Here is a 19,425-nt window from a genome sequence, read left to right on the forward strand (position 1 = left end):
CATGTGATCATCAGCTCGCAGAAACACAATTCTTATCCTGGTTGTGTGTGTGTGTTCTGTCAATCAGCTTTGTGTCTATCTGGTATGAAACCCATGCAGATAAAAACACACTGTTGCTAAGCCTACGTTTGTTTTCTTGTATTTCCAAACTCCTGAGATGTCAAATATCGTGTGTGTGTGTGTGTGCGCGCTCGCCTGTGCCAGTGCACGTACAAGATCTTCTTCATCATATTAGCTCGGGTGAGATAACGAGGAGTGAAGTGAAGACTCTTTGAAGGCTGTCTTTAAAAGAGCACAGCGGATCATACACAATGTGTGTGTGTGTGTGTGTGAATAATTCTACATTGCGGTCTGCTTTAACCTACACATCAAGGTCTTTCCTGCTGATTGGCCCCTGAGGCATCTCCCTGGCTTTTGCTCAAGTCGAAAGTTTATAAAGTCCGTCTTCCATTATGTGTCTTTAGAGGCTGTCATCATTTGGTTATCACTAACGACTTGGGAGGGGGGGTGCATTACATTACTCTGTAGTACAAACTCAAATGTTGTTTGAAAAAAAAAAATCCTTCTCCAACAGCTTATTTGATTGATCAAAAATAATAAGGAAACTGGAAGCTTCTGATGGGAGAAATGTCCTTTCATTCCAGAGCTTTTTAAATGAGCGAGGGATGACTTCGCTGCGACTCAACGTGCTCCACGTTTTCATTGTTTCCGTCTTTCCGGACTCGACAGAAGCGACCGCGGCGTGTTTTGATCAGTGTCCCAGCGGGTCAGCGGACAGGCCTGCGTCTCACAGATGCCTTCCTGCTGGGTTACGCCGCCCTCTTTATGCACGCTTGTGTACATGCGCGTGTGTGTCTGATGTCAAACGAGGGGAGGATCCCACAGAGAACAGACAAACATCTAATCATTATCCTCTGGGAGGACTGAGCCCGACATGTGACTCAAACACCCCGTCCAGACGCTCGGTTGGATTCCTCGGGCCATTTATTTGCACTCTCAGATGCGAGCACATGCACGGCACACACACACACACACACACACACAGTCATTTAGACTCACAGAAAGCTCTGACGCAGGTGGGCTCACAGTGAAGAGAGGGAAAGAATGACACAGAGACTTGGAAAGGATACACCTGATCGGAGGGGGAGGCAGAGCAGGTGAAACCAAAAAAAGGGACCAAAACTGCTTTAGAATTTATTTATTTTTTAAATGTAGGGATTTATTTATTTATTTTCCCCCTTCCAACGAGGCCAAATAGTGAGGCACACACATGCCTACACATATATACCATGCCCTGCTGTGGAGTACAGACACGCTCGACTTTGGGGACTAATACCAAGGGAGTTACTGGTAAACTTAAAAGAGAGGAAGAAAGAATGAAGCCAATCGCGAGAAATATGCAGGGAAGCAGGCGTGTGATTGAAAAAGAGATTTGAAAATGTCTCCAGCTAACAGGGGTGAGCCTGAATAGTCAACTATTCACCGTTGCCAACATCAAAGAAAAGGCCTTCATTTATTAATCCCATCCCACCAGCGGAGGCTGGACCCATTTTGAATATCTGAGTAAATCTCTAAAATCATCTAGGGGAGGTGTGTGGAAACCGCTGTTTACGGCTTGTGTCTCTCTCTCCAGTTGATTGTCCCTTTGCTGTTGTCTCCCTTCCATCTGTGGATTCGCTGTAGTGTTCACTGGAGTTAGGGCTGCTAACGATTGGTTAGGTCTCGTCGCTCCAATGTCAGCGCAAAGTAGATTGCAGTAGATTAGATTAGGCCTTCTAGATTACTATGGGTATGATGATAAAACTTGTAATTCTTTATTTTATGGTGAACTGTGTCCTTTTAAGGAGACAGAATCAATGATCAAGTGAAAATGAAGCTGAATATTGTTCTTCTTGCGCTGGAGCGTGTGTGTGTTTATATGGATTTATTTACACATGTATACCTGTGTCACCTTCCCTATGTGCTCTCATCCAGGCTGCGTGACTGCCTCCGGTCCAATAGGGAGTAGGGGAGGGAGTGGGGGGGGGGGGGGGGCATCACACTTTAACCCGTTCTCCAAAGTGCATTGACATCAACTGTCGCTCTCCTTCATTCACAGCTTTTAGTTTTTTTGTGCTTAGCTGATGTCCGTCCAGTTGTTAACAATCAGTCCATCAGAGGCCCCTCTGCAGATTTATCAAGTGCTGTGTTAAGACGGAGCCGTCCTCACATGAAAAAATATACTACTGAGTTCAAAGTTTGTTCTTTCTTCTTTGCTGCCATTATTAAAAATGTTTAGTATTGTTTGGCAGGCGGGAAAAAAGCGACCGCTGATTGATTGTCTTTGACGGATCTCCGTGGTATCGACGGATGTTGTGCTTTGCAATTATGTGTAAGTGGTGGCGGGGGGAGGGGGGGAGACAGGCAATTGAGCAGGGCAGCTCTGCAGTCAATGCTGGGGAGCTTTCCCGAGACCCTCAGAGGGATGGATCAGAATTCTCCTTTAGGAGCTGGCTTGTGATTCGAAATGGGCAGGATATTGTCCAGGAGCCCGTGTGCGGTTACCGAGGCCCGCTTTAGTGCGCCGGGAGGATACCCGCTGGACGGCACACCACAAGATAAGGGGAGAGGGAAAATGGTTTCATCAAGTTGTGATAAGCCTATCCTCCGAGGAAGAGCCGGGTGCCGTACTGATAATAAATCTATCTGTGGCCGATCTGAATGCAAACCGACTCTCACGTAGCCAGTAAATCACAGTGGGATAAAACTTCCCATCGATTTTTCTTCTTTTCTCTCTCTACCTTGAGTTTCTTTGTTGATTGAACAGGGGTCACGCCGAGCAGCTCAGCTACTCGCCGGCAGATCAAAATGTAGACAAACAAACCGAAGGGGGAAAAAAAACTACAAAGAGAGCTCTAGAAGAACTGAAACGCACATGCTGTAGATAAGCAAGACCGTTAGATAGAGGTGCGAGATGGAAGCCGGTAAGGAATGAACGGATAGATCTCCAGAAACACTGGACATGGAGTGAGGAGAAAATAGTAATGGAAGCACTAAAGCATGACAGGAGAGCACGGGAGGAGAGGAAAGGCTCAGGGCCGAGGTGAAGGCTCAGATTAAATGTCCGCAGGCAGAAAGAAGCTGGAGATCAGTTTATGTGAAACGAGTGATGGCGCGGACCTTCTGCTACACGCCGCGTGAAAGAGAATAAATGGGTACGAGTTAGAGGAGAAGAAGAGGTGCACCGATATGGCAGAGCTGAAAAGACTTTAGGAGAAAATCAACGAGAGGAATCAATGCGACGACGGGAGAATAATAGAGCGAAAAATATGAGGGGAAGAAAAGCATTTTGGGAGGAAATGACAGGCGGGAGTTGTGTTGGGAGGGCCGTGTGAGAGAGAGAGAGATGCGCTAGAGGAGGGTGGGGCGACACAGGTGAGAGGGTGGTGGGAGTAAAGGGCGAGTATCTGGAGGTAAAAAGAGCTGGGCGGACGGCGTGAAGGGATGCTAAGTGGTTATGGAAGACGGGTTGGAGATGGACGCTGGAGGGGGGGGGGTGAGAAGATGCAGAGGGAGGAATAGATGGTGGGCCCCTCAGCAGTCAACACTAATGAAGAAGAATGAGCGCTTTCAGCTGCTCGCCAGACCTGCTACTGACCACACACACACACACACACACACAGAAGTTCACTCCTCGGTTTTTGACACAAAATTTATGAAGCGGAGAAAAAGTCAAACCCCACGTTCACTTCATTGGTATGCATGAATAAATATTACAAAGTGTCTTGTAGCTTTCTTTAATCCAGGCCTAATTAAGGAACATTTTCCCCCAGTTTTTATATTTGTTCGGAGAGAACCCGTCTCAGATTAAACACATCCGTGGGGGTTTCACACCACGCTTCTGAATTAGAGTAGGTTGCTTTAATTGGGGCTAAAGTCTTCCAGCGATTTTTATATCTACTTTCAAAGTGCAGAACTTTTCTACAAAGTTGACGTACCGCGGAGCAGATAGCACTTTTTTTTTGTTCACCCTCAAACATTCTATTTGTGGCTGTGCTGTAACTTCCTGCCCACTGGAGACAACGGGAGCCACAATCCTGATTCTTAACAAATCGTTGCGTGGTAGTTCTTCAGGCCTTGAATCGGTTCTCAAAAGGTAACGTTGGTTCTCTTCTGCTCTCACCTGATTGTGCCTCATTAGCTGCAACTGGCTTCAGACAAGAGAAAGAAAACGCTCCAACAAATAATCTTTCACTTTTTTCTTTCTGCCAGTCAAGCTCAGTCAAGTCGACTCAAGAGTGCAACAGCTTAGTGTGGTGAAGACGGTCGACATACCAAAAGTTTCCTTTCCCTGATGTCTTGAAAGCTTGGAAGTGGAAAAGTGCCGATGAAGCTGTTGTCTTATTTGCTTAATTTTTACAGCAAGTTGTGCACATTTCTGTAAGTGTCGCTAAGAAGTGGGTCAACAAAACGTGCTCAGGCCGACGCGCGCGCCACGTCTTTGGTTTTGGAAACGTGTGTGTGTGTGGTTCATATTTTGAGTGTTGTGGTCATTTATTTATTTATTTTGATTGCTGTGAGTAGCGCAGCTTTGACTCTGGCTACTTCGCCGTCGCCATCTTGGATTACAGCCGCTGACATGTATATTTTCCGCCAGGAATGAAGAAGCAAGAAGTAAAAAGTCTTCATTCTTCACTTTGCAACCAGAGGAGTCGCCTCCTGCTGGTCAGTAAAGAGAGTGCATGCTTTATGACACCTCCACTTTGGCTTCAGGTGAATGCATGGTGCGTTTCCACCGAGCGGTCTGGTATGGTTCGGGTCGGTACCCTTTTATTTGTGTCTCCACTGAGAAAAGTACCAAAAATCCGCACTGTACCGTACCACTTTTTGGGTACCCTTCCGTTGGGGTACCTGGCACAGTTGTTTGGTACTCAAGGGTGGAGCTAGACTCACTGCAGAACGTTGATTGGTTGAAAGGGTGTCGTCATTTGCGCGTGCCGCAAGGGGAAAGACAACACACGAAGCGCCATTTTTAAACCACAACACCGTCGCAACAATGTCGCCGCGCAGCATTTACTTTAACAGCCACATATCGAGAAGCAAGAACAGGATCTGCTGTTTGTCCTCCATTGTTGTTTGGGGTTAGCTTTCAGTTTTCATGCGATTGAATGACGTCAATCTACTTTCCGTCCAACACCACGCCTATCAAGTAAGGGTACTGTTGGCGGTGGAAACGCTCGCCAAATCATGGTTAACAGACCCGACTCGTACCGTACCGACCCGACCCGTACCGTACCGCTCGGTGGAAACGCGCTCAGTGAGAATGTGTTGAAACTAGTCTTACTGCAGCGGTGCATAGTCTCTGTACCTGAACATGCATTATTTTTTGGGGGGGGGGCACCCCCAATCCGCTCCAAGGGTTCGTCGAGAAGATTTTTTCAGTTGGTTTCTCCGATTTCTAGTCAGTTTGTTTTTGGCGTAGTCTCGTCTTTTCCCTTTTTTTCATCTATCTTTGAGAATCTTCCTTCATCTGTCAATTTTGTTTTTCTGCTTCCTTTTAAACCCACACCTTTCATCTGGCGGCTTCGTCTGTCTTTTCTCTTCCCCATGTGTCGACTCCCCGCTCTTTGTCTCTCTTTGTCTCCTCCTGTTTCTCCTCTCCTTTCCTCCATCGCCTTCCTCATTTCTCTCTCTCTCTCTGCTCTGCGGTTGACTTATTGATTTCATTTTCATACGGTTGGCAGTTGTTCCCGCTGTCATCAACCATCAGCGTTGCCTCCTTACGCGCTCGCATTGATCCTCGTACAGCCGATCACAACCAATCACCGGCGAGCGCCATTATCGCTCCTCGCTGTGTTTTTTTTCTCCTTTGTTGCTCGTCTGTCTCGTACGGTTTGCTCGGTGGGCTTTATTTTCCAACCCAGCCATTTAGGATTCTGGTGAAATAACAGCTGGTACATACAAGTGTTTACGTAGTGAATGTGTGTGGGGGGGGGGGGGGGGTCGACGCTATAGAGGCATCACAACCCTTTCATTCTGACGACGAACCACTCTGCACACTCCAGCCGCTGTTGTGTTACGCATGGAGCCCCCTGCCCCCCCCCCCCGCCGTGTTTTACTCTCGCCGTCTTTTGTTACACAGCGGTGTTCGATCGGAAAAGGCCCATGAAGCCACATCTAGAGCCTCTGCTTCCTCCTTTATCAGCCTCGTGGCCCCCGGTGGCCCTCTGACACCTCAAAGCTTTCAAAACCAGCGACTGGGAATGGGTGAGGCGGTGGGTGGGGGGTCGAGGGTCCTCGCAATTGCCTCCTGAGGGAGGCATTCTCAGCAGCTTTTGTGCCCCTCGCTGACCTTTCGGAGCGCTGCCACAGACGTCGGCTCGCGCCACAAACCCCCCCCGCTCCCCTTTCCACGTTCTTGGCGGGGGGTCCCAATATAAATTCAACAACCGTATTGTGTTTCGTTGAAAGCCACCTTGGCTGCATAAGCAATTGACACGCTCAGTTGTTGTTGTTGTTGTTGCTCTGGTGCATTTTATCGCCCCCCCCTCCCCCCTTCTTAGAAAGAGATTTTGTGGAGCCGAGACCCCCAGCTGGGATAAGAGAGGACAGCAGCGGGCTTTTAGGTGGCTTTTTCACTGGCTCTTTTTTCCAGTGACTCAAAGAAGCCCACAGCATTATCGGAACAGTCCACTTTAAACCAGCCTCCCTTTTGTGTGCCGCTGTCACTCAATGCGTGCGTCCACCCCGCCTCCTCCTCTTTCTTTACGAGTCCAGGTCTCCTTTGTGTTTGCTTTCCAATTCACCCCATGTACTCCCAAAGGGATCCATTTTTTCCCCCTCGTGTCTTTTTTAAACTAAATGAATGCCATTGTGTCATTGTTATTTCCCAGAGCTGCGTTGACAAGAAACTTTGAAATTGCTTTTTTTTGTTATATTTGCATTGCACAAAAACAATAATTCATTTAAGTGTAATTTGTGGTGAGTGATTTGAAATCGCATGATAAAAACCTTTCCTCTACACAGGGCATGCCTCAGGGTATAGAATTCATCCAGTGTCCAGTAGCTACGGATATATTTCTTCCCCAGTGCTTTAAACACTGCGGTGCTTATCATCACTCTCCCCAGTAACATGGGTGTCCACAGTCGTACCAGGGCGTGTGCTGCACGTGTAGGACTAGTGCTGCTTTGAGCTAACGTCAGCAGGCTGACATGCTCACGGTGACAACATGGCGCTTTAGACGCAATCATCTTTTAACATGTTCTGCCTTTGCTCTCCACACGCAGTACATACAATTTTTTATACCAATAAAGAGGACACGCACACAAAGTAAAATTGGTATGAACTATGTATATGAACATAACTTCAAATATATACAAAAGCAACAGTGAAATTGAAAAGGACATTTTGACGTAAGCGCTAACTTGTCCTGCTGAATAACGAGTAGCAGAAGAACGACTGGAGGGGCGTTACGTTCCCCTCATCAAAACACAATTAGGGTTGTGTAGTGACTTATCCTCCTCATCAAGGACTCCAACGGGCTTACGTTTTATGCGCTGAATCATCAGCATGGTGTTACCGTACCAGGTCAGGATTTATTTAGTGTGAAATGCTCCCACACCTTGGATGACTTTTTTTCGTTTTTTAATTTAACGACGTTGAAAAGACATCTAAGACACATTGATGTTGGAACCACATTTCGACCAGGTTTCAGCGTTGGCGTCCCGGCTGCTGCTCCTCACTGGGTCAGGTCGTACTGATCTCTCTGCCATGTGTTTCAGAACAACCTTTCCTCTGCCTCCGCTCTGCTCCACACTCAACAACTTATTTTCTTTATACTCAAATCAATCCTGACAGAGGAAAATGTCCAGATTGATTAAGCAGTTCCACTTTTGATCATTAGTATGCCGTTTTCGGGGCAGGACCCAACAAACTCTGAGTCTGAGACATTCTCCCTAACACAGATCAAGTAGGATAGGAACAGCTTCAAGGGTCACCTTGAAGTACAAATGTTCCCATGACAGCGGTCTGATGTCAGGTTTGGGTGGATAAAGCATTGGACGTGGTCTCTGTGCGGTGGGGCGTTCGATGTTGTCCAGGTGACCACTGTAATTTAGGACATGGGTTCCCTAAACAAAAGCCAATGAGATAGTCTGAGCTTCACATCACTCATTGCATAAGAATTAGCTGCTTTTCTTGCGTTGCCCATTGTTTTTAATGGAAAGCCCCCAAAGATTTGGACATATTTTAATGAAAAAATAATGAACGTATAAATTGGTAATGAAGTTCTGCTTTAAATTTGAAACATGAAGTATCTTGTTAGGCTGAAATAAACTTTGTTAGTGGAGCCGATCTTTGTCCTATGTTCCCCTCCCTCCCTCACACCCTCCCTCTCACCCTCCATCCCTTAGCAGTAGAGTGGTCAGGCCCATCAACCACAGAGCCTCAACCCATCACCTGGGAGCCCCAATTGCCTGTCAGTCATCAGATAAAATGGATTTCCAATTGAGTCCAGGCTCCCAGGCTGGGTCAGGCCGAATGGAGAACAGGCAGGCTGCTGCTCCTCTACCTCTCCTGACGTTTGTTGTTCTTTTATTTTATTTTTTTAATTTATCTCCTCTTGGGTTTGGCCTCTGTCCCTCTTGTTCTCTCCCCCACTACTTCGCTCACTGACTTTCTCTCTCTTCAATCTGCTGGCCGAGGCCAAGTTAAACGAAAATGTGCTGGTTGTAAAAGCCCAGATACCCAATGCGCTATCTGGGAGGCAGCGTGGTGTAACTCCGCTAAGACTTCTTAGTGCAGGACTTCTTGAACTCAGGATGGATCTTCAATTAGAGCTACAGGTGGAAAATCCGTTAGTTTGTTAGCGGGCTGAGTTGTGTGTTGGAACCATTTAAAAAATGTTTTTACAGTAAAGGCGTTTATAGAACTTGTCGCAGTACTAAAGACTTTTGCTGAGGTCTATTGCACTGAGCAGGTTGTATTCTCATTTAGGACCATCCCCACTGGCAGAGGTTAGACTTCAAACTTCATAAAAGACAACATCGATAAGGGAATAAGCAATAATGTTTCACACAGGTGTCCTGCTTCTTAAATGTGAGGATTCGCTAATCTTTGCAAAGTGTTTTATAATTGGGAATTCAAGATCTTAGGGTTTGAGAAAGGTGGATTAATTGAAGGAATAAATGCAGATTACTTGCTAATGAAAATAGTCATTAGCTGCTCTCCTAGTTCCTGTAGTTTTGAGAGGAGCAGAGAAGGCTGATTATCTGAAAGGATCTTTGTCTTTGCTCACACTCCATGTCAGTCATGTTATTTCTACCGTATTAAATGATGCTGAATCTCTGCTACACGGACCTTCTTCTTAAGTCAAAGCGTGCATTACTTGTCCTAATATTTAGGAGCCGAGCCGACTGAAAGCTCCCTCTGGGTACATTTTTGCCCTGTTTCACTGATTATTTAAACTTTAGCAGGCGGTGCAGTCAATCGCTGAATATTTGATTTTTTTTTTTTTTTAATTTCCAGCGGATTTTGGATTTATAAACAAACTAACTCCACCGAGAGTTTGAACCCAATCAATTCCAAATTCGAGCAAATTCCTGCCTCAAATCCAATTTAAACTATTATTGTCATCTTTAGGATAATTTAAACTGGTATTCAATAATTGCAGAAAAGAGCTTTAATATTGTTCAATAATCTCAATTGTATATTGTATCGTATAATGTACATACCAAATAGAATCAATCCAAACAATCAATCCAATTGACTTTTAACGATGCATCAAGGAGCTGCTTTGCATTGAAGGTCAATGGTTGGATGTGTTGGTTGTGGGTGGCACCAGCTGCTCACATTCACACCTTAATTTGGCATTTAGAAAAGGAACGAGCGCTCTGTCAGTTTTCAGAATTATTATAAATTTAAATAATCCTTCGGTGACGTGCTTTCCCTCTGAAACCACGGCAACGTGTTCTACACGTAAACACCTACCCATTGCACTTAGTTTAGTGCGGAATGAAGCCGAAAGGGGAAAGTAGATGAGAGGCCAGCGGATGATACGCAGAAGAATGAGGAGAGGAGAAATCCGAGGCATGAGATGAGAGGACTGAAGAGGGGAGACGTATTGATCACCCTGCTCTGGGAGTCTCTCTGTGGCTTTAATGGTTTGAAATTCACAGCTGGGGGGGGAACTCCTCAGTGCTAGGAACAGATAGCATGCCCTCTCTACACACACACACACACACACACATGCACATACGGAACATGCAAGCAGCCCGGCTGGCGTGTGGTCGTTCAGCTCAGTGCATTGGTGCAGACGGGTCAATACAGGACTTCAGAGGGACCTGTGGTCATCCTGGAACAGCCTCTAAAGCTGAGCTCCATCCATTTCTCACTGGGACACCAAAGCAAATAGTTGTGTAGCATCAAACCGTGGATTAGTAAAAGATCTAGCTCTTGATTAACATATTGATTGAAAGGTATTTCTTAAATATTAATCAAAATGTGTAATCACAAAGTTAAAATATCTGCCAGTGGAACAGGCAGATATTCAATATCTTTACTTTATAAATCCAAATGTTTTCCTAAAAATACAAATGTATAAGCACAGTTCTCATTTAGGCTTTCACACATCTTTGGTTACAAAATGAATTAATGAATTAAGAACAAAAAAATGTTAAAATAGAAAATAATATATATATATATGAACTTTGGAAGTATTCAGTAGAAACCTGGAGTATTGAAAGGCTAAAATGAGGCCGATATTATCTTATCTTGGTAAAAGTTAAGCTTTTTCTTTGGATTATTCCGTCATATAAAAAATTCCGATAATCTAACCGAGATGAAATAACAGAATTAAAGAACATCTCTTGTCTGAGAAATTGCCCGACCTTTGAAATGCGTCTCGCCTGATAAAAACATGATGCATGGAAACTGCTTTTCAAATGAAAGGTCACTTTCAAATATGTCTTCGTCTCAACATTTTGAGACATCAAGGCAAAGAGTCTTTATAAAATATGGATTGACTTAAGGAAAGTTGTTTCAGATTTGTTTTCACTTAGTTGAAGAAAGTTTTGGGACATCAAACACTGAGTCTACATCAGGGGTCTGCAACCTGTACTGTCCAGAGCAATTTTGCCCTATTTTCCACCAAATAACATTTTTCTCAAAATCCTTTGACATTGCACCCTTAAAGTCTTAAATATAGTTGTATATATTAAAATCTAGTTTGTTGTATTTATTAAACTATAGAAAAATAATTAGAATGATAAGACAATTTGATATTTGTTTTGCTATTTTCATCTGGGACGTGTATGCCTTCATTTAGTTCAATTAATCAGAACTATGCAGGCCTTCAGTCCTCCCTATATTTGAGGATAATCAATAAGATAACTAAATAGAAGCAATAGCTGCAGTCTAATATCTTGGAAAGATTACAGTTAGTATTCAAGTAAGACTTAAATCTGTCTGGGGACAGATGCTCAGATGTTTTAATGAACGATTCTATTGTGTTTTGTTCTGAAGTCTTTAAATATTAACTTTGTTGTTGTTTGCTCATTTCTCACCACACATCAAGCACTCTGGTATGCGCCAGCATCGTTGGCAGTGAAAGCGAACCAAACCATCCACGGAGAAGAGAACTATTCTATTTTCCTTTTTTGGACTATCCATTGATAGTTTACCGGAGGGTGATCAGCTACCTGCAGGGAAAAAGCTCCACCGAGCACCGTGATATGATGTGACGCACATTTTAGTTCTTTACAGTGATGCAGTAGGCTATAGCCCTCAAACTCCAACATAAGCTCTGCACACATGCTCGTGGCTCTCAGGGCACAGCACATGCACTGTGGTGCTATGAGCTAAATGCTAATGTACATGCCATGCTGCAATGCTAATGTTTACCCTTTTTAACATCATAACTTAATTAGCTGAGAACACAAAGTACAACTGAGGCTGATGGAACGGTCATTATTTTTGACGGTATTAGATCCTTATTTAAAGTAATGGACAATGTAAAAAAAATATGACCTGATGATGTTGCCAGATAAAAAGTCAGAGAATCCCCAAAGTTATGCCAACTTTCTGTTCTAGAGGGGACATGAATGTGCACTAAATGCCATGGCCAACTTTGCAATGGAGTTGTTGAGACAATTAATTCCAAACGGAAAATGTCAAACTCATAATGCCGCTAGAGGAAAAGTCAGGGGATCATCAAAGTGTTATCCGGGGACCATTAATGTGTGCACAAACTTTCATGGCCATTCGTCCAACATTTGTAGAGGTATTCCGTTCCAAAGTGTCGGACCCTCTCACGTCGGCTCCTTTGGCCCGACAGCTATCGCCGAATAAGGACAGCAAGTGTTACTCCCAAAATAAATACCCGTGATGTTGATCAGGCCGCACTTCTGCTCCATTAGAAGAATTCTGTCGCTGGCTAAATGATAACATGATTATAGCATATCATATAATATCTCGAGGTAGATTTAGAGCGTGCTCACTATGACTGATGATACTTTGGTGGGACTAAAGGTCAATCCCTTTTAGGAACAACCTACCTGTGCTATGGTTACGTCTGCCTTCCAGCCACAGAGCATCTTCTTCTCAATCTGCACAATTACAAACGCGCTGTTGATGATGAGGTTTCTACTTATTATTTGCTTTCCTTAAAAGACAACGGTGTAATGAGAGAGGCGCCACATGTCCAGAGACAAATGCATCACATCTGCATCTATAAAACGGACCAAGTAGTTAGTTCTTTCCTGGGTAGCTTATTCAATCACAGCTAGGAGCCATTGTTCAAGATATCAGATCTCTTGAGAAACATAAGCATAAGGCCTTAGTGACCTTCTCATTGAAGGCCAATTGTCTACTTTTAAGCACCCTTCAGCGTCCACTTTTTTAATCTTTAACCCAATATGTTCAGTTGAGACGGTGTCACTAACAAGGAATATCACAAGCTTTCATTGATCACTGTGATAGGTTGAACTTTAAGGTCATCGGAATAGCTCCAACTGGCTGGTAATCACCTCGGGCTGATGTGCCGTCTCTCTCTGTGTCTTGACAGAGTTTTCCGGCGTTAATAGATTTTCACCATTTCATGGGTGAAGCTCCCCTCGCGGTGTTTGAGAGGAGGTTGCCCACTGTGGCTTGGAACCCCCGGTGTCAGACCCGTTCTCGCTCTCTCTGGGTGATGAAGTGCTCTGGTTTCAAGGACCTCATTGATCTCTGGTTGAAAGATGGAGGCTGCGCTGCTTGGATCAATTGCACGGAGCTGTTTTCAAGTTAGCGCGCTTCAGCTCTCTTGGAGGTCATTACGTCTCCCGTACACCGACTGAACCTCCGGCCTCAGGGAGCACACATTTGCTTTTACGAGATAGTGTACAGATAATAAGGAACACCTTTGCTGGGAACTAAACGACTGTGAAATACGACATTAATCGTTAAATGGCACTCCAACATACTTTGAATTACGTTTTCCATTCGGAGAGATCTTTCTTAGAAAGCCATACTACATTCCATTAAAAGAAACCCACAGTGAAAGTGTTCTCTTCAAAACCCTTAAACTCCAACAAATGGATCTCTTTTAAACACGTTTTTACTTTTAACGGAGACAATTACAGGAAGGTGGACTGAGTGGCGGGTCGCTCGCTGTGTGCGCTTACAGAGCGTGACAGAGAAGAAGAAGAAGGTGGACTTAACACGACATATTTCTCAAAGTTGTCAATAATAATAATTTGAATGTCCATGCCCAAACTTCTAGTTCTAGAACTTCAAATGATGTCAAGTGGAACAGTCTTATGAAAATGTAACAACAAAGCCTGCATAAGCTCGGCGGGTTACAGGTTTGGGGATCCGAGGGGGAAATTGTCATCATGTAGTTGCAATTTGTTGCAGCAGGAAAAAGCCTCTGAAGCAGCGACATCAGTCGGCAGCTTGACTTCTCTCCATGGCTGAGATAATCCCCGTCATCAACAGCGCTGACCTTTCACTTGTGTTCGGGTAAAGCTGTGAAAGGATGCACAAATCACGGCTGTCCTTGCTCCTAAGAGCATCTCAAAGGTCTGGGGGGAGGGGGAGGGGGGGGGGGCAGAGTGCACACAGACTAATTTGCTGTTCTGTTCTTCCTCTCTTTGTTTTTTTTTCTTCTCTTAGAACCTGCTGGTCAACCACGGATGAAGAGTGGAGGGAGAAGGGCAGGACAGTTGTCTGACGTAGGCTATTACTTTGGCACTAAGGGCGGCACTTGCCACCTTCCTGTTTTGAATTACGAGGGCGAGGATTTGCTTTTAGCATGGCTTGTTTTTAAAAGAACTCATTATGGTATTTATCTGCGGTATCGTCCGGTAATGGATGCGCTGTTGTTCTGCACTGCTACATTTGACAGGGAAGCTTTTGAAGGAGAAATGTGTATACTCATTAGATATGTGGTGCGCTTTCATTTTACTCATTCAGGAGTAAGTATTGATTGAGTTTTTTTTTTTTTTTTTTTAAGCTTCATGGTTTTTGTATTTTCTGAACAAGACAGAAGTAAAAGCTCAGGTAATCCTGGCCATGGCTTAAATGCATCAGACCTGTAATGTATGATTTTATTAAATCGTTCATATCCTGTTTGTGGTTTCGTATTTGTACTTTTTCCTGGGGGGGATTAACATGAAAACCTGACATTGAAGAAACCTACAGACAGAGCGAGGTAGCCCATTGCGTTTGCGGTTGCTGGCGGCGCGATGGAAAACGGGACCGTTACCGACCGCAACCAGTTTTTTTTCTCCTCCGTAGAAGTGCTGCACCAATGAATTCCGACACCGTGATCAGTCACAGTTGCCGTTGGCGCCACACCAAGCAGCGGCGGCGAAAGCTTAGGCGTGACAACTGTGAGCTGTGAGTGTGCCAATGGTAGAGTGTGAGTGAACATGTTTATTACAGCTGTGGCTGCATGAGGGAAAATATCACACTTTACGTCCTCTGGAGAACTACTGTCAAACGTTTGAATCGTCCGTGAGGAGTAACGGACGGAGCGTCCTGCATCAATCCTTGTTTTGGTCCGCACCGACACAAGAGGGGAGGAAACACACACTGTCGCGTTGAGGGGAACAACATCATCACTAAACGGGCCCGTATGCCGGGAGTCGTTTGTCCCCGTTCAAAGAGGAGTTAGGGTACAACAGATGGGTAGGCGGTGAATTTTGAAGCAGAGCCCTTTTAAAAGTAATGAATTTGCAACTGAATTCAAATGAATGAATCTTTAAATGAAAGATTCATCAGTCGTCGGTTCTCACCCTTGTAGCCTTAAGCAGCTACAATGGCAATAATTAAGGTGACTTCTGTCCTCGGGCCTAGAACCAAATGAGAAACAAACATCTTTGAATATAAAAATATTGTAATTCCCCAGTTTTTTCCTTATTTTTAAAGCAGACACTTTTTTTTCTTTTTTTTCTCTAAAGCCATTTTGCCAAGGTACTTTTTTTACTTTGTCAAGGCAGCCACCCCCCTCTCCCAACTCTGAGGTGTACCTAGGTGAGCAACATCGTAGCCTGCCGGATTGACTAGATGCAACAAGTGGGACCCATTCGCGGCGCTCCCTTGATTTGGGCCTTTAGTTCTTCTGCTGCAGTAACTGGAGCACGGAGCGCACACACGCTAGGCCACCAGGGGCCAGGCCTAATCATATATATATGACGTGTGTGTGTGGGGGGGGTGTCTGGCAGATGTTGCTACGGTAACAGAAGCGAGAGCAGGCCAGGGAGCAGGTTAGGAGAGATGGCAGGGAGACGTTCGGTGCATTTGAATGTGTCTCCTTCTCTTTCTCCCTGTTGACCACGTGTCAAACCCAATTACCGCGGGGAGAGCGGGGGAGATGGGGGGTGAGCCTCATCTGCAGCCTGGAGAGAACGCGTGAGAGGCAGGTGGGGATTTCCGTGTGTGAGAATATACAAGTGTGTGACCGAGCGGTTCTGCTCAGCGCGCACACTGTTGCTACCAGCACTTTATCAGGCTTTGGCGCGTGTCTTTGTGCAGCAGTATTGTGAATGCATTAAAATGATTTTCTTTCCTGTACTTTTTCACTTCTCACATCATTTTTCTCATAGAATTCCACCAAGAAATTGACATATTGGTGTATTATTGTCCAAAAAAGACAACCGGTGCATCGGGTGGAAGCTCTTTTTAATTTCTACGTAGGAATAATTATGAGTATGAGTTATTCATAACTAAAGAATACAAGCTCATCACATGATGCAAATGGATTTACAATGTGTATTTATACGGAGGTCGTTATCAGAGGCCGAGGCATGACGTAGAGTCAGTATTTGATAACCGGGGAATACTGCTCCTCCATGTCACCTAGTCGTCCCAATCAAGATTCATGAAATATACAAACTTCAAAATAAAACTCTGAAACGGTGTCACAGAATACTTTAAGAATTTATAAAAAACATTTTTTTTTTGTACCTTGATACTCATGTAATAATTGCTTATCTTTCCCTCCAGGGCAATTTGTCTGACATCACATTTGAAATGAGACACACGTTCACGTACAGACACACACACACATACACACCAGCCACAAGGGAAATCAATGACTCTTTCTGTTATCTCTTCCCTCCATCAGATTATCAGAAACACTGACATCTATTAGCCCGACACTCCATCTGCTCAGCGCTTGTGTGTGCGGCGCTCTGCGGAGGCCTCCCTCACGCCGCCGCTCTTCCGATTAAGGGCTTCCACCTCTCTAATGCCATTAGACGGATGAGAAGAGGCAGAGACGGGGGTTGGGGGCGGGTGGGTGAGGGAGAAGAATGAGAAAAAGGGGACGGAGAGAGAGAGAGAGAGAGAGAGCGGTCTGCTTAACCTCTGGCGTCTGACGGAGCGGGCGAACATGCGGCGAGAGAACGATTTAATCCCTCCGCCGTAGCCCGGATTAGTCCCGCGATCCATCACCGCCCCGCTCTCTTTTCTCTGGGCCTCGCTGGCGTTTTTCTCTCTCCCCTCGCATCCCTTTCTTCGTTCCCCTCCCCGTGATGCTCCTGCTCCTGAGTGGCTTAATGCTGCTTAATGTGGCGACTTCCCTTTATCTGCCCGTTGTTATTACTCTCTCTTAGAGACAAAGGCGAAGCATTCGTCTACATAAACGAAGGTCAATAAGCAGTGAGCACTAGTGCCAAAATGATGTGGGAATAATACAAAAAAACACACTTCTATTTAATAAATACTACCTTTGTTGCACATCTGTGTGGATTATAACGTCTCTTCTTTGAGACGAGGAAGGAGATGAAATGGGGCAGCAGATGTTCGACTGTTCTATTCTTAACCCGGTGGTTTTGTTCCGACGGTTACCTTGTATCTCATCGTCCGGCTCGTTATTTCTCCAGTTTCCACTCTTTTTGCTTCACTCGACCGACCACATCCTGTACTGGTTCTGTGCAGCGGGCGCAAGGTTCTGGTGATGGTTCCCAACCAGTGAAGTCACTCTACTGGCCTGTTGTTAGCCAAGAAGTAGGCAACACATTGCCAAATAAAGACTCAGTTTTGAGCATTTTAATGTCTGTTACAAGTTTGTCTTTTCCAAAGTAAGGACCATATTGAGAGATTGCTACGGTAATTTAACACTGTCTCCAAGTCAAAATGTGCCCGGTTCTTTTCACTAACGACCACCTGCAATTTGTCTTGATTGTGGTTTCTGTTCTGTGTCTACGGGCAAATATCGCCATGCTAAAATGCTCATCTAGTATGATGACCATGCTGAACATCATGCCCGCCTCGTAGCTGTGAACAAGTTGCATTTTGCCCATTAGTTACTAAACTAATAGTGTCATATTTAAATGATCAATATAGGATGGTTGAAGATGCTTTTGCCAGTTGTATTTAGCCTCTAAATGAATCATTCGTGCCTTTTACGCATCGGATTTCTTCCGACAAAAGCTCTTCAAACTAAGATTCATTCCCTCGTGAAAAATTCAGTGTTTTAATAATGGCGGAATTATGCTATGAAACCGGAAATGTGAGACTCCGGAAAGGATGTAGTTAGCAGACCAATCACAGCCTTGCAGGCTGCGTGAGGCTCGCGTATAGCTTTTGACACAAATCTAGAAAAATGGGTCGACACACGCAAGCACGCAAGAGGGGGTGAAAAGGCACGAGGGGCTCTTGTGTCTGCGCGTCCTTGCGTTTCTCTGAAAAACGCAGAAGCATAAACTAGTGGTATTTACAACTTTGTGCCATGGGGAGGAAACGAAATGAATCTTTTCCCTACAGTAGCTTCCAAAAGCATAATGACTTCTTTTGTTTTGCAATACTATCAAAAGGATTCCATTGTTAAGTTACTGTTGGAACTTTTTAATGGAATTACAAATACACAGAAAGGCTTCTCTGAATCGGATGTCCTTTGGCGTGCGTAGGAGTGTACATGCTTACGTGCATTAATCTTTTATGTCTACTATGTGACCTACACTGCTCATTATAGAGCAACCTCTCACTGTGAGTTTCATCATGCCATTATTTGTGAGTGCATGTGGGTTCTCGGGTCAATCTGTATGAAAAAGAGTGACGACACCTCCTCGCTGAAGAATAGAATTAGTGAATTGAAACAGGTGTTTCACTGCTTAGTGGGTAATATTTAAATTCATACCAATTAAAGACTAAATCCACTTCAGTATTTTCTCAGAATGTTCTTATGAATGTCTTTTTTTTTAGAACATTTCAAGGTAAAATTCAACACCTCAGTTACACTTCATGGAAACTTAAAGATGCCAATATTTAACATCCTATGATTTACCCACATGGTCATTTGTTGTGCCAGATTGGTTACAGCGCTGCATTGATATCGTCTCTGAGTTACCATCATCACAATGAAGATCATTTTCATATTAACAACCAAGTCATCATTTCAACCAGGAAACTCCTTTTTTATACCCTCAATATATCTGACGTTTGCTGACATGAAAAGACGTTTTCCTAAATCAAATGACATGGTTGTTTTGCCTAAACCCAACGTAATCTCATCCCCAAAAAATCGAATTATATTCATTATATATGTGACAGAAACAAAAATGACTAATAATGTAAATATTTATATTATCAACCAATACTTTTAGGATAAGTGATTTATTAAATCCCTTTTAATTACAAATGCATGCAACGTCTGGCTAAGAGGGACATGGATGTAATGGTTAAAAGGTTCTGCACATTTACTGGGGGACACAGATCAATAGAAGACGCGTCTCGTCTCTACATTAATGATGGTATGAAAACACGTGCGCTCTCCTGATAGAGGCCTTATCAGTCCGCACCAGAGCTGTAGCGCCGTGTTCTTTCCGCCCTGCAGATGCGCCTCAAGAATTCCGGCTATTTGTTCTCATGCTTTGTGATGCTTTGTGACGCTCACAGCGAATACCCGATTTTTCAAGGCAACACGGACAACACAATCCATGAGTCCGGCCCCCATTATGGAGACT

The 19,425-nt window shown here is 44.4% G+C and overlaps 1 protein-coding gene across 3 annotated transcripts in view; it reads left to right on the top strand.

The window, feature by feature from the left end:
* The window catches only part of chchd6a (coiled-coil-helix-coiled-coil-helix domain containing 6a), a 56,102-nt gene extending 41,518 nt beyond the window's left edge, over positions 1–14,584 (top strand). For all 3 annotated transcript variants that reach the window (XM_062563281.1, XM_062563275.1, XM_062563278.1), the window contains one exon: positions 14,129–14,584. Coding sequence is in view for 2 of the 3 variants with exons in the window: in XM_062563275.1 (XP_062419259.1) it covers positions 14,129–14,152 (24 nt within the window). In the remaining variant the exon portion in view is untranslated. The remainder of the gene's footprint in view (positions 1–14,128) is intronic.
* Positions 14,585–19,425: the final 4,841 nt, after the last annotated feature.

Source organism: Pungitius pungitius, chromosome 1, assembly GCF_949316345.1.
Source record: "Pungitius pungitius chromosome 1, fPunPun2.1, whole genome shotgun sequence".
NCBI classification, from domain to species: Eukaryota; Metazoa; Chordata; class Actinopteri; order Perciformes; family Gasterosteidae; genus Pungitius; species Pungitius pungitius.